General features: G+C 44.3%; 1 protein-coding gene across 1 annotated transcript in view; it reads right to left on the bottom strand.

Moving 5' to 3' along the window:
• Window positions 1-1,215: 1,215 nt before the first annotated feature.
• Window positions 1,216-16,280, bottom strand: part of LOC115474524 (protein mab-21-like 3) — a 39,541-nt gene continuing 24,476 nt past the window's right edge. The window contains 2 exon segments of the mRNA XM_030210015.1: window positions 1,216-1,502; window positions 11,188-11,338. Coding sequence (XP_030065875.1) covers window positions 1,266-1,502; window positions 11,188-11,338 — 388 coding nt within the window. The 3' untranslated portion in view covers window positions 1,216-1,265.

The raw sequence follows: 16,280 nt of genomic DNA, 5'->3' as shown, positions 1-16,280 counted from the left end.
AGGTATCCCCAATGTCAGCCTATGCCCCTAAACAAATATTGTTGTGTACTGGCCATACTTATGCTCAAGAGTGCAGACCAGGCAGTCGCCTAAGTGAATACCTAACCAGGCCTGTGTTACATATGGATCCTGGAAGAGATGAGGAATCAGCAGTTAACCTCGAGAGCTACACAAAGAAGGTCAGGATTCAAAAGGAGTGAATGCCCAAAGTTTCATCCACATCCAATATCTGGAGATATGGAAGGGTCTGACTGGAGAAGGAGCCAGGAGGGCCATGGTGCAAGGGAGGAGCTCCTGAAGACAGTGCCTGATATTCAAATCCAAGGAGAAGAGATAACAGGGAGACAGGAGTCCCCAGTTTAGGAGGATACTGCCAGTGAAAGAAGGAAAACAAATCCCTTACCCTTGGGCAGAGCATATGAGAACTGTATTTTGAAAAACAATACTTTGCATTATTTGTTGTTTTATTGGTAGGCCCAGTTAAAGAATTCAGTACACTTTTTTTTTCAGAATAAACTTATGGACTGGACTTTGAGTTTTTGAGTTTTTTGGGGGGAATTGAAGAGAGTGTTCAGGGTGAGTAATCCCCAGGGCCAAATGCCTCCATACCCTAGTTGATCCTGTCCCAGAACTGTGTAAAACCAAGGGTGATTGGCTTAAGCAAAACATGTGGCAACTTCTGAAGTTTGTGCTCCGGGTCTCTGCAGAGAGAAGTCAGTACTTCTTGAGGACTCACAGGCCCAGGGGTTACATATTCAAGCATCCTTCTGCTTTAACAATCACTTCATCTACCTGTTTGGCTATCTTCAGATCAATAACAATAGCAATATGTCTTATATTCTGCAGCTGACCTTGCGGTTCTAAGCAGATAACGGATATCTTGATGTTCACCAGAGAATACAATTTCCTATCAACAAACCCAAAATAAACATAAGGACATCAGGTCATTCCATATCACATTGCACAAATTTCTTAAATAGGAATATTTTGATCAAGTTTCTAAAATGCCTATAGTTTAAGGCAGACAGTAAAAAAAACTTTATCATCATTTATTTTTGTTAAGATAAAATCACCAAGGATGCCTTCTCATGTTTTATACACAGAAAAACTTTACCCCATATATTCGGATTTGCAGCCCAAATATAAAGACAGTGAAAGAGAAAATTTTAATCATTTATTCTATTATAGTGGCCATAACCACATTTCTTAGACAGCATGTGAATACAGCTGCTTCCTTTGCAGCATCTTCAAATTTCCAGATCCTCTTAACACTGGAGGTAATGCTCAGGGTCACTCTTGAACTGGACTACTGCAGCGTGGATCTCCTGCAGCTTCATGCTGTCAGCTTTAAACAGGTTGACCTGAGAGCCCAGAATGTAATGAGGAAGTACTCCATGGTAAAGGTAGGACTCAAGGAAATCCACTAGCCTCATGAAGCTCTTCACAGGGTCTTGCCACTCTGCAGATTCAGGGAACTCCTCGCAGGCCCAGAAGAGAATTGTCTGGGGTTAAAAGAAACAATATTTATTGTTTCGTAGAACACCTCCAGTTGACCAAGTGTTGAATTAGATAATTCACATGATTACAAGGTGTGAAACACTATATTAAAATATCAGAATCTTCTATGGAGCTTAAAAGAGGTGGTGCTAAAACCCAGCAAAAACAGAAGCAGCTTAAGCCAAGGCTCTGTACTGGATAGGCAAATGGTACTTTTTATTGTTTCCAACCCATTGGAAGTTGGAAAGAATCATGTAAGTGGTCTATCCGTCCATCCATCTGTCTGGGGACAAAAAAACTCTGAAACCTTAACAGAATGGGATGAAATTTGGGGTGGAAGTGATAAAAACACACATAAGGTTTGAAAATGGGCCAGGTCAGACTTGGGATTCCAAACAAATAAGCCCTCAAAAGTGCCCTAATGCATTTCTATGGGAAAAAGAGTTCAAGCTTCTAGGGCACAGAAACTTAGATTCAATGAAACAGAGAAGTTAGAGAATTCTTCATTTCAAACTACCTCTCCCTTTTCTCACAAACTGCCCTCAAAACCCCCTACCACAACTTCCCTACCACTGCTCCACCCACAAAACTACACCCACAACTGCCCCACTACCCTTCAAACAGCCCCATCCCCAAAACTAACCTTCTCTATTCCACAAACTGCCCCTCCCCAAAACCTACCCCCACCACCCTGCAAACTGTGTAACCTCCAAAACTACAGCCCTGCAATTGCCCCACCACCCTGCAAACTGCCCCACTCTCAAAAAACACTTCATCACTAAATTGCTCCGTGCTTAAAAACTAATCCCCACTACCCCACAAACTGCATTACCTCCAAAATCTACCAACTGCTCCAGCATCCCCAATCATAGGAGCCAACTTTTCAAAATTATTGGGGGTGCTAAGCCTAATGGAAATAACCCCTCCCTGGACACATACAAGGAATTTTGTCAATATTGGGGGTGCTTAAGCACCCACAGAGTCGGCTCCTATGTCCCCAATACTACTCCACAAAAAATTAGCCCCATCACTCAACTTTCTCATTCCCAAAAACTGGCCCCCATGCAGCTGCCCCATAACTCTGTAAACTGTCCCCATCCTCAAAAAACTACTCCTTCACAGCTTCCCCCCCCCCCCCCCCCACCCACAGATACATATACATGGACAGAGGTTGGAAAGAATTCCCTGAACCATTTTCTGCATGCTTTCTCTACTTGTTTCCTTTTAAACTGTTGAGAATGGAGTCAAGTATAGGAAATTGTTCTGCCTCTGTATTCAGATAGAAATCAGTTGCAAGATCATTAAGGGCCGCTTTTATCAAGCCGCGCTAGTGGCTCCCTGGCGGTAATGCCTACAAAGCCCATTCACTTTGAATGGGCTCTGTCAGCATTGCCACACGGGAACTGCTAGCGTGGCTTGATACATGAGGCCCTAAGAAAAGAACATCCTATTGTTTAGATGCAGTAAGTTGAAGAGAAAGAACAGTCTCTTCAATTGTTCAGTTCCCATTTGGTGGAAGTTTCCAGGGAAAGGTATAGTGTATTGAAAAAAAAAATCCAGATGATAGAAAGCTGTAAATGTTTACCTTGAACTTAAGTTTACCTTGTGAGCTACGCTGGGCATTTTCAGACTTGGTTTGATTGGTAACTGAGGTTACCCGTGTCCTGCTCTTAATATCTTCCTTAATATCTCTTAATATCTTCCTGGTAAACTATTGACTCCTTTATTCTATTTCACCCCCTTTTTATTCTATCCTATTAACACAAAAAACAAACAAACAAAAAAACCCTGTCCTTTCACTTGCAGACGGTCTGACCTCTATAAGTTCCTTATCTGTCTCCATCCTATTGCCTATATTGCACTGTGATTTTATCTTTTTATGCTGGAATTGTCTTAAAGGTGTTTTCATTGGAACTGTGTTTTAACCTGTGCCAAGTGTTTTAAACCTGTGACTTATCCAATCAATCTGGTGACTGGTGTCTGTTTTAAAGGTGCATTCTTTAGAATAGTGCGTTGAATCTACATTGCCAGAGACTTAATTCAATCAATTTGGTTACATAGCATCTGGTGACTCATAGCTGTGGAGGAGGGGCAGTTTGGTTAGATCTGTTTGGTAAAAGAAAAGAAAACAGAACTTAAGTTTACCTTGTGAGCTACACTGGGCATTTTCAGACTTGATTTGATTGGTAACTGAGGTTACCTGTGTCTTAGTCCCACCCACCCCTAGGGAAACTCCCTTTATATAGAGTGTGAAGAGTATGAGGATGGGGAGGGGGTAATTGCTAGGGAAAGAGAGAGAAAGGCTCCTTTGGAGTGGCCGGAGACCTCCCGCAGGGCAGTGGCATAGCAAGGGGGGGTGCCAGGGGAGCGGCCGCTCCCCCAAACGGAGTTCTGCCAGCTCCGATGCCATGTGTTGCATTGAAAATGTGTGCCAGCGCCGGCGGAAGTCCGCTCTCGCTCTCCCCGTGCCGTCAACCTGGCTCCACTTCTACCGCAGGGGTGGGCGCTGTAGATTCCAGTCCCCAAGGATCCAGCATGCTAGGGAAAGCAGCTGGTCACCTTCCCCAGATGCAATAGGGAAAGCCAAAGACTACAATTCCCAGCAGCCCCTGAGGGAGACACAAAGTAGAGCCAGGGACTACAATTCCCGGCAGCCCCTGGGGGAGACACAGGGTAGAGGAGGTAAGAGTAGTTCACACTACCAGTCCCAGAAGGCTAAGGGGAAGGAGGAGACTCTGAAGTTCAATCAGGGGAACGAAGAGCAGCTGGGAGGGAGGAGTGTAGAAGAACCTATGGATTGGCAATCAGGGGGTGGTGGAGAGAGAGAGAGAGAGGGGAGAGCCTGGAAGAGGAACCCATGGATATCTCTGCTCTTGCTAAAGCTAAAGGTCGAGAATTAAGAAGGCAGATGGCAGCCTGGTTCTCTGGCTTAATGCAGGGAGGGAAAAGGTGGCTGCATTAGAGGAGGGATTAAGGAATGAATGTTTCAACCTGGGTGTGTGGGTGGTTGTCAGGAGTTGGTGCTGACAGTGAAAGGGTAGGGCCCTTACATTCACCTGAACTGCTAGTAGGTGGATAGGGGAAGAGAAGGTTGAAGCAGAAGGCAGAATCTTACGGTTTGTGCTGTGATAAATGTGAACTATTTGAATTGGGGGTTTGCTACAGGACTTTCTCCCTCATCAGGAAAACTGAAGAAGCGAGAGAGAAGGGGGAGACAGGAGAGCCCCACTACTCCCCTCCCCTTTCGAGGGGGGGAAGGGAAAGGAAAAGGACGGATTGTTTCAGAGGGAGTTTGAGGCTGAGGGGTGGTGGAATCCGGGAAACACTAAGGGACCACGCCCGCCTAGGAGCTATAGTCCCAAGTCGTGGGACAGCTAAGAGGGATAACCCTCCTGACTGTAAACGTTAAGAGGCTGAGCGAGATTACCCTGGCTGTGGATTACAATATAGCTCGTCCCGTGGGCTGGTGGATTGCAAAGGACCTTGTGAAATTCCGAGCCACTGAACTCTGAGGGTAAAAGAAAAACTCCCAGACTGTGAAAGAGCAGAGATTGAGAAGGGAGGGGCACAGGCTGTGCTGACCATATCACACTGCCCCGAGGTTTACAAGAGCAATCAAGGGACAAGTATCTTCATTATACTTAGTTGGTCAATCCTAATTCTTGTTACTCCCTGTCATACTTCACCTTTTCTCACTTGTGAATCACATCATTATGACCTTCATTCAGTGCAATACATGTTCTGCTTTAATCCTAAAGCAAACTATCTGGAACCTTAGAGCTTGTCCTATCTGTCTCCAAATGTCAGCCTTGAAAGAAGTGATCAACATACTCAAGAAGGAATTAGCTATAATTAAAGAAACATCCAGGATTACTCATTTTCCAGCTAATTTACCATCACCACTGCCTCAGAGAATGAAACATCAGAGGGTCACAGGGTTGTGCTGGTAAATTGTTAACAGGGGGCTCTCTCTCACCAGCAAAGTAAAAGAGAATTCAGGAGGGGCCCAAACCCACATTTTGGGATCCATTTGTTAAAGTAGCCATGGAGAACCGGCTCCCAAAATTCTTAAAAACTTAACAAACGGCTCTCGAGAGCCTGTGAGAGCCTGCTCCAGCACACCTCACAGTAGGCTCTGGTAGACTAAGATCTGTGACACAGAAACACTCGCCTTCCCAAACTTTGCCCCTGTCAAATTATTTTGCAGCATTGCATCATTATGATGGTGAAAAAAGAAGTACTGTGGAGGAACCAGAGGCTATGAAAGTAGAACAACCCAAGAAACATCCCCCAAATAACGACAGAATGATGAAAAGCAGAAAACTCTTTCTGTTCGGAGACTCCATTATCAGAGGCATTAACTTAGGTACACAGTTGAGGGGTTCCAACCTAGTGAAATGTCTTCCAAGGTCTTCAGCTACAAGATGTACAGACCAAATACTGAAAGTGATCCGTGAAGAGAATGAGGCTTCAAATGCTGATGTTGTAATTCACCAGGGGACAAATGACCTGGCCAACAATAGCAAGTTTACAGCACAGAGAGCGTTCCAGAAACTTGGGGAGGGACAGAAATCTTTGGTTTGGACTGTGGCTTTTTCTGAAGCAATTCCTACGTGGGGGAGGAGAGAGGAAAGACTATGCAAAACAGAGGAATTCAATAAGTGGCTTGAGTCTTGGTGTAAAGAAGAAGGTTTTAGATACATAGGAGCATGGGGTAATACATGGAAAAATAACAGGCTGTACTGTAATGATGGGCTACATCTTTCTGTGATGGGAAAAAGGATCCTTGGGGAGAAATTCAGACAATATGTTCATAGACATTTAAACTAGAGGGTGGGGGTGATAAAAGGAAACAAGGGATTTTGGAAAGTCACCCCCAGAATAAACATGATGGCAGAGGGAAAAGTCATGTAAGTATAGTAAACCACCTAAACTCACTAAGAACATGGAAAGCTATGTGCACAAATGCTCGTAGTCTAAGTAAAAAGGTTCAAGACTTGCAAGCCCTGATGTCTGAAGAAAACTTGGATATTGTTGCTATTATGGAGACGTGATTCAACAATTCTCATGAATGCGATGTGACCGTACCGGGCTATAATCTTTTTAGGAAGGACAGAGAGGGCCAAAGAGGTGGAGGAGTGGCTCTGTATGTGAGAGACAATATCAGAGCAGCTGAAATGCGGGGAACCTGGGGAAACAAAGAAGCTTTATGGATCGTCCTGGAAAGAGAAGATGAGACCTGTATCCACACAGGGGTTATCTACAGACCTCCTGCGCAAACAGAGAAGTTAGACAAGGATCTGATAGAAGATATTCAAAAGATTGGTATGAAAGGGGAGGTGCTACTGTTGGGAGATTTCAATTTGTCTGACATGGATTGGAACGTCCCATCTGCGGAATCGGAAAGAAGTAGGGAGATTGTGGATGCCTGTCAAAGTGCCTTGCTCAGACAAATGGTGATGGAACTCACGAGGAAAGGGTCGATGCTGGATCTAGTGCTCACAAATGGGGGTAGTGTGTCCAATATTCGGGTGGGAGCCCACCTATGTAATAGTGACCATCACACCGTATGGTTTGATATAAGGGCGAAGGCGGAGTGCGGATGCACAAAACTCAAAGTACTGGATTTCAGGTGTACTGATTATCAACAGAAATCAAACAAAATAAAACATGGAAAAGAAAATAAGATGATACCTTTTTTATTGGACATAACTTAATACATTTCTTGATTAGCTTTCGAAGGTGGTGCCCTTCTTCGTCAGATCGGAAATAAGCAAATGTGCTAGCTGACAGTGTATATAAGTGAAAACATTCAAGCATTACTATGACAGTCTGACAGGGTGGGAGGATGGGGGTGGGTCGGAGGTATGCATGGGGACATCAAAGCATATCATTGATATTCTAACAGGATGGGTGTGGATAGGTGAGGGTTGGGGTGATCAACAGAGACATACAGCTTTATGGTTTATAATGGGTTAGGAACCCCAGATCCTTGTTAAGTCCTTTCTGTTGGGTGTTAAAATATTCAATCATTCTGACGAAGAAGGGCAACCTTCGAAAGCTAATCAAGAAATGTATTAAGTTATGTCCAATAAAAAAGGTATCATCTTATTTTCTTTTCCATGTTTTATTTTGTTTGATTTCTATTGATAACCTTAAGAGTGGACTAACACGGCTACCACACTCCTCTACTTAAGGTGTACTGATAAAATGGGGGAATACCTGAAGAAGGAGCTGTTGGCGTGGGAAGGCGTAGGAGATGTGGAAAAACAGTGGTCCAAGCTAAAAGCTGCTCTAAATATGGCAACTGATCTTTTTGTGAGGAAAGTAAACAAAAACAAGAGAAGCAGGAAGCCTATATGGTTCTCCAAACAAGTAGCTGAAAAAATAAGAGCAAAAGAGGCTTTCTTCAAGAAATACAAAAGAACGCAACGAGAGGATCACGGAAAAGGTTATTGGATTAAACTCAAAGAAGCGAAGAGGGGATACGGCTAGCAAAAGCGCGAGCAGAAGAAAAAATGGCTAAAGATGTAAAGAGAGGTGACAGGACCTTTTTCATATATATTGGAGAAAGGAGAAGAGACAGGCATGGAATTGCGAGACTGAAAGATAATGAGAATGGCTATGTGGAGAGTGATGAAGATAAAGCGAACGTGCTAAACAATTATTTCTCTTCGGTGTTCATGGAGGAAATGCCTGGAGAAGGACCACGGTTGGCTGCCGAGGGAATGTCTGGGAATGGAGTGGATACTGCGCCGTTTATGGAAGAAAGAGTTTATAAACAGTTTGAGAATCTCAAGGTGGACAAAGCTATGGGGCCAGATTGGATACATCTCAGGATACTGAAGGAGCTCAGAGAGGTCCTGGTGGGACCTCTTAAGGATTTATTTAATAGATCTTTACAGACAGGAGAGGTTCCGCGGGATTGGAGACAAGCAGATGTGGTCCCGCTTCACAAAAGTGGAGACAGGGAAGAAGTGGGAAACTACAGATCGGTAAGTCTCACGTCGGTGGTAGGAAAAATAATGGAGTCGCTGCTGAAAGAAAGGCTAGTTAACTTTCTAGAAGCCGACAGGTTACAGGACCCGAGGTAACATGTCTTTACCAAAGGAAAATCCTGCCAAACGAATCTTATTGACTTCTTTGACTTGGTGACCAAAGAACTGGATGAAGGATGTGCGTTAGATGTAATCTACTTGGACTTCAGCAAAGCCTTTGATACGGTCCCCCACAAAAGACTCATGAATAAGCTGAAAGGGTTGAACTTAGGACCGAAAGTGGTGAACTGGATAAGAAACTGGTTGACCGACAGGTGGCAGAGGGTGGTGGTAAATGGAATCCGCTCAGAGAAAAGGAAGGTGAGCAGTGAAGTTCCTCCGGGGTCGATGCTGGGGCCTATTCTGTTTAATATATTTGTGGGAGATATTGCTGAGGGGTTGGAAGGAAAGGTGTGCCTTTTTGCGGATGACACGAAAATAGCCAATACAGTGGATACCCTGGAGGGAGTAGAAATGATGAGAAGGGATCTCCGAACCTTAGAAGAATGGTCGAGGGTCTGGCAGTTAAAATTCAACCTGGGTGAGAGTTGTTCCTCCCTAAGATCCGCCGAACTACTAGTTCCCCTGAGGATGCCAATACTTGGCGAAACATGGCCCATGTAAGAAGCTATGAAGATTAACACTGAGCGGTGAAACTGCAGTTTTATCAGTCATGGATAGAAATGGTGATCATGAGATTTAAAAGTATTACACTGACCTGACTTGGAATTCGTATCATTGCTTGAATTGGAACATCTATGAGAATGTAAAGAAGAGTTTTTTCCCATCTCCCCCCTACTCAAGCTAAGTAGCTTTTTCATTTAGATTGATATAAGTGTTGAAGTTGTAATAATAGAGAGTGGAGGTAGGGAGTGCGATGATGGTGATATGGTGCTGTTAGACATCTCGAGTCTTCGGGTCAATTGTAATACACCAAAAAAACTGAGTACAATATATTAATATACAATATTTATTTTCATGGTATCATTATTTTTTTATATCCTTGATGTTTTTGAGTTTATTATTTATTTATTTTAGTTACATTTGTACCCCGTGCTTTCCCACTCATGGCAGGCTCAATGCGGCAGGCAATGGAGAGTTAAGTGACTTGCCCAGAGTCACAAGGAGCTGCCTGTGCCAGGAATCGAACTCAGTTCCTCAGTTCCCCAGGACCAATGTCCACCACCCTAACCACTAGGCCACTCCTCCACTCATTAGTGCGCATTTGGTTTCTGTAATAGTTTGTAGTTTACTGATTGGAAACCAAAATTTTCATTAAAACCCAGAATATTTAGTGGAGTTAAAATGTAATGCCAAGAAGTGTAGAGTGATGCACTTGGGGTGCAAAAACCCAAAAGAGAGATACTGGATAGGAGGGGAGAGATTAATAAGCTCGACTCAGGAGAGAGACCTTAGGGTGTTAGTGTCTGAGGATCTAAAGGTGAAGAAGCAATGTGACAAGGCGACAGCCATGGCCAGAAGGATGCTAGGCTGCATACAGAGGGGCATAACCAGCAGAAGAAAGGAGCTGTTGATGCCCCTCTAAAAGTCGTTGGTGAGGCCCCACTTGGAGTATTGTGTTTAGTTTTGGAGGCCGTATCTTGCTAAAGATGTAAAAAGACTGGAAGCGGTGCAAAGAAAAGCTACAAAAATGGTATAGGATTTGCATTGCAAACCATACGAGGAGAGACTTGCTGACCTGAACATGTATACCTTGGAGGAAAGGATAAACAGAGGTGACGTGATACAGACGTTCAAATATTTGAAAGGTATTAATCCGCAAATGAACCTTTTTTGGAGACAGGAAGGCGGTAGAACTAGAGGACATGAATTGAGGTTGAAGGGGGGCAGACTCAGGACTAATGTCAGTAAATATTTTTTCACGGAGAGGGTGGTGGATATGTGGAATGCCCTCCCATTGGAGGTGGTGGAGATGAAAACGGTAATGGAATTCAAACATGCGTGGGATAAACACAAAGGAATCCTGTTTAGAAGGTATGGTTCCATGGAATCTTAGCAGAGATTGGATGGCGACGCCGGTAATTGGGAAACAAAACGGGAGCTGGGCAGACTTCTATAATCTATGCCGTGATCGTGACTGAATAGATAGGAATGGGCTGGAGTGTAAATTTTAAGGGGCTTCGACGTTAGCTTCAGAACTTAGTACAAGAACAGTGATGGGCAGACTTCTACGGTCTGTGCCCTGAGAAAGGCAAGGACAAATCAAATTCGGGTATACATATAAAGTATCACATGCCGTGTAAAATGAGTTTATCTTGTTGGGCAGACTAGATGGACTGTACAGGTCTTCATCTGCCGTCATTTACTATGTTACTACTATGTTTAGGTTACTTCTTAGAAACAAATACATAATCATGGCCTATTTAAAAAGTTTCACCTAGAGCCTGTTTACTAGCATTTATTTCTGCATATCCAGGTGTGTTAACACAGCAACCACACTACTTTATTTATCAAAAAGTTTTAAAACGTAATCTCTATTGTTGACTTCCACCAGAACTTAAGAGAGGATCATGTGTTTCAGCCTCTGTCCAGATCAAGTCCTTTCCCAGTCCTCCCCTCCCCCCCCCCCCCCCCCCCCCCCCCCCCACACACACACACACAGCACAATCTATTCGAAGTGTACAGGACTCACCTTCAGGTGATAGGATACCAGAGCCTTCCCAAACTTCGACTTCCAGCGATCCTCGCGGACTTTCTTTAGGGCACGGAGAGCATCTCGCCTGTGTCCACCATCAGCATCAATGCCTTCCAGGAGGATCCTTTCAATGCGGGAGAAAGAATATCTGATGGGAACAAAACAAAAAAAAAAAGCATGGCTCACAGTATTCTTTCTAGTCCCTCTGCTCATGTATTTTTGTACTTATTTTGTCTCTGTGTGTCTGTTTTGCTTGTGTCTATGTGGGTGTATGTGCTTGTTTTGTTTCTATATGTGAGGCTGTGCGTGTCTTTTGTTTGTGTGTGGATGAGGAATGGGGGAGGGGGGTGTCTGTATGAAGGGACCATGTGTGTGTATCTGTGGATTTGTCTGTGTTGGTTCTGTGTGTGTCTGTGCCACAATGGTACAGAAGAGGAGAGAGTCTGAAAGGATAACAGCTCAGTGTATCAATGTTTCTATGCTGTGGAAATTATAACTACTCTTATAAAAATGCATTGCACTTTTTTTTTAAATTGAGGCAACTCCTGGTCTGATTGGCCCATTTCTGATCTCAGTGTGTCTTTTCACCAGTTTTCCTCTCATGTCAAATTTGGTCCTATTCTCTTAAATGTATGGAGAGTTATTTTGCATCCAGAGAAACAGAGAGATTCTCAATCCCTTATATATAATTTATTTCAAACAACTATTGGGTTGAAAAGAATAACAAGTGGGGAAAGCCTGCAGAGCCTGGCTCTTATAATTCTTTCCAGTCCCTCTAAATGTGTGCTTTGTGTCTGACATGGAGGGGAGAGGAGTTAAGCAGTTTGAATGGAGCAGTATGCAAATATTCTATTGGTTTGGAAAGAATAAATGAAAGCAACTATGATAATAAAGTTAACAATTAGATGTCACTATCAACAGATTTCAAAGGATAGACTTTACAGTTTAATCACAGGGTACCACTCTCCCGGTACTGCTGTGGTTGTCTACTACTAGGAAGCCATACACACAGTGGCGTACCAAGGGCGGGACGGTGGGGGCAGTCCGCTCCGGGTGTCAGCAGGTGGGGGGGGGGTGTTCCGCTGGCGCCGCAGTCCCCATCTGCCTACCACCAGCTCCGTCGACAGACGACCCTCTTCTCCTGCCACCCGGCCGACACCCAGCCTTTAAAATATATCTGTGAAGCTCCTCGTGTCTACTCTGCATGTAATTGAAGCAAATCGCCTTGTCGCGTCGACCCTTCCCTCACTGTGCCCCGCCCTCGCGGAAATAGGAAGTTACATCAGAGGGCAGGACACAGTGAGGGAAGGGCCGACGCGACGAGGTGATTTGCTCCATTTACAACAGACGCAAAGCGCTTCACAGATTTTCTTTAAAGGCTGGGTGCCGGCCGGGTGGCAAGAGAGGGTCGTCTGTCGACGGAGCTGGTATGCAGGTGGGGACTGGGTCGGGGAGAGGGGAGGCTCAGATGAGAGAAGGGGACTGGGTCTGGGGGGTCTCAGATGGGAGAAGGGGACTGGGTCTGGGGGGGGGCTCAGATGGGAGGGGGCATGGACTGGGAGGAGGGTTCAGATGGGAAAAGGGGCCTGGAGCTGGAACTGGGGTCTTAGAAGGGGGCAGGAGGGAGAATGGGGCCATGTCTGGGGCAGGAGGGAGAATGGGGCCATGCCTGGGGCAGGTGGGAGAATGGGTCTGGGGCTGAAAAGGGGGGCCCTAATGCATGGCATGTGGATGAAGGGGACTGGAACTGGGGGCCGAAAAGGAGGGTAGGTGGGATAAGGGGGCTAGTACTGGAACTGGGGGCTGAAAAGAGGCAGGGTCTGAAACTGTGGGGACTGGGGGCTGAAAAGGGGACATGGAGAAGTGGCTGGGGCTGAAGCTCGGGACTGGTGGGAGAAAAGGGCTGGGGTTGAAACTGGGGACTGAAAAGGGGACAGGGAGAAGTGGCTGGGGGCTAAAGCTCGGGACTGGTGGGAGAAAAGGGCTGGGGCTGAAACTGGGGACTGGTGGGATAGTGGGGCTGAAACTGGGGGCTGAAAAGGGGGGCAGGTGGGAGATGTGGGCTGGGGCTGGAACTAGGGGCAGGTGGGATAATGGGGCTGGAACTGGGGGCTGAAAAGAGGGGGCAGAGAGAGAGAGAGGGGACAGATCCTGGATGGAAGGGGAAGCGAGAGGGAGGGCAAACCCCGGATGGATGGGAGAGGGAGGGCAAATGGTGGACTGAAGGGGCAGAGAGAAAGGGCAGACAATGGATGGAAGGGATAGAAAGGGCAGACTGTGGATGGAAAGGGGAGGAGAGAGGGCAGAAGGGCAGATGGTGGATGGAAGGGGCAGAGATAGAGGGCAGATTTGGATGGAAGGGGGAGAGAGGGCAGACAGTGGATGGAAGGGGCAGGGAGAGAGGGCAGACACTGGATGGAGGGGACAGCAGAGAGGGCAGACACTGGATGGCAGAGAGAGAGAGCGAAGATGGATGGAAGGAAGACAGTGAAAAGAACATGAGGAAAGCAGAAACCAGAGACAACAAACTGTAAATAAAATATATATTTTTATTTTTTTTGCTTTAGGATAAAGTAGTTTTGTAGATGTGCTAATAAATGTTCATAAATAGAACATGTAAATAAGGTAATCTTTTTATTGGACTAATTTTAATACATTTTGACTAACCTTTGGAGAACAAAACCCCCTTCCTCAGGTCAGGATAGGATACTGTAACAGCACTATACTGTATTGACCTGAGGAAGGAGGTTTTGGCCTCTGAAAGCTAAATGTATTAGTCCAATAAAATGGTATTATTTTATTTTCTATATTTGTTTTATTTTTATTTGTTAATTTGTAAAGTGGTGATTGGTACTTGTTAGTTTTTTCAAATTTACATCTGCTGTCTTTATATTTTGCACAGTATTAGGGGACATTTTCTGTTTCTGTGGTGTTGCATTGTATGCAGAGTCTGCCATCTTGGGGGTTCAGTTTAATTTTTGTCTAAATATAAAGTTTATGATTACTTATTCTATAGTGGATTAGGGTGTATCTGTGTTTGTGAAAAAGACATGGCTTTCAGTTGGCATTGACTGTGCAGGATCGACGAACTGTACTATCTGTCTGGTTTCATTTTACAATAGGTGAATTGATGTTCTAGTGCTCATTGTAGTGTTTAAGATGCTTTCCTTTTCTTTGTGTGACTCATAGAAATGACTGCTTATGGTATGGTAGAATTGCTCTATAGGTCCTGAGTGTTTTGTATCCTTGGTATGCATAGTAGTGGATTTTGGAGGAGGGTGTTAAAAAATGACCATCCCCAGGTGTCAACTACCCTAGGTACACCACTGCATACACATACCCCCCCCCCCCCCCCCAATAGACAAAACTATTTAGCTGGCCAGGAACGGTTCCTGGCCAGTTAAATAATAATAAAAAAAAGTTGATTGTTCTAATGCATGCTTATTAGGTGTATTATTAGTATTATGCTAACATTGTATTATATCTCTGATATTTGAATTCCAATGCTGTTAATGTGTATATTTTTGATACTGTTTCACAGTAGTTCTATTATTAGGTTTCAATTTACTGTTTTTAAGTTTACCTCATGTATTGTATTTATGTTTATTCTTGGTTATTTTACTATTGTTATGAAGTTAACAAAATTGTAAGCTTTATGTTAAACTGTACCTACTGTATACCGCCTTGGGTGAATCTTTTCATAAAAGTGTTTAATAAATCCCAATAAATAAATAAATAGCAGTTAACCAGCTATCTGTGAATATTCAACGGGGAATAGCTGGCTATCTCCTACTGAATATTTACAGTCAATGCATAGTGGCTAACCGGCTATATTGTGTGATACAGCCAACTAGCTGCAAATATTCAAACACTGGCCAGCTAAGTTTTGCGGCCAAATTGGGCTACGTAAATAGCAGGTCTGTCTTTGACTACTATAAACTTAACTGGCCAGCACTGAATATTAACTTAGCTGGTTATGTTTATAGTGCCCCCCCCCCCCCCCAAGATATTCAATAACAGTCACTGGAAATGGCCCAGTATTGATACGGTCTCAGCGCTGACCACAGGAGTTACCTGGGCTGCCTCCCATGGTCTGAATATCAGCTCCATTGCATCCATTAACCAAACAACACTGTTCGGTTTCTAGGTAAGAAATTCTGTAAGTGGGCACCTCCTGTTAGGTGCCCCAGTTCTGTGTGGTGAGCGCCTGTTCTATGAAGGCATCTGGGTGGCCAGACTGCATTGTAGAATACTAGTGTAACCTGGCACAAGCCCATCTAACTTTTAGGCACCCATAGCTACAGCAGTCATAGACCTGGCGTAATTGCAAGCAAGGGCTTAACTGGGAGGCATGGCTATGTCCCACCCATATGTACACCTCATTGCATTTACACATGATAGCACTTAACACATGCTAATATAGAATGGTGCTTATGTATACACTTACATGTATAAGTGATAATTTGTCCTGCATTTAGGTGTTCAAGGAGCAGGTAACTGCCAGCATTTAGTTATAGAATTCCCCTTCATGTCACACACATAGCAAACTTTAAGGAAACTATACAGTTCTGTCACTAGGTTTCACGGTAAAATTTACAACAAAGAAAATAAAATACACATATAAGTTATTAACAGCCAGTCCAGCAAATAGAGGGTAAGGCACTTGGGGAAAGCATGCTTCATTGAATGTGTGTGTGTGTTTCTGGGTATGGTTTGTTTGTGTGTGACTGTATCTGTGTGTGTTCACGTTATCTGCGGATGAGTGTGGGTGTCTTTGTGTGAAGGGTGTATGTGTGTGTCTGAAGGTTGATGTATATCTGCTTTGTTTGTGTGCTTGACTGGAAGAATAGAGAAGAGGGGAGAAGTAGTTTGAAAGGAGTGATTCCTTTACTGTTATGTTTCAGTGTATCAAAGTTTTGATGCTTCAGAAGCTGGAGAAGCTTCTCCCATATAAATGCACCAGGCCACTACTGGGGGTGGGGGAAGCTTTATTACTTTGTAGCCCCCGGACCAATCTGACCCATTTCAAATGATGTCTCTTTTCATCTTTACACTGATGTTTCCTCCATGCCAAATTTGATCCCATTCCA

Source organism: Microcaecilia unicolor, chromosome 7 (genome assembly GCF_901765095.1).
Source record: "Microcaecilia unicolor chromosome 7, aMicUni1.1, whole genome shotgun sequence".
NCBI lineage: Eukaryota > Metazoa > Chordata > Amphibia > Gymnophiona > Siphonopidae > Microcaecilia > Microcaecilia unicolor.
This window is presented reverse-complemented; position numbering and strand designations above follow the sequence as displayed.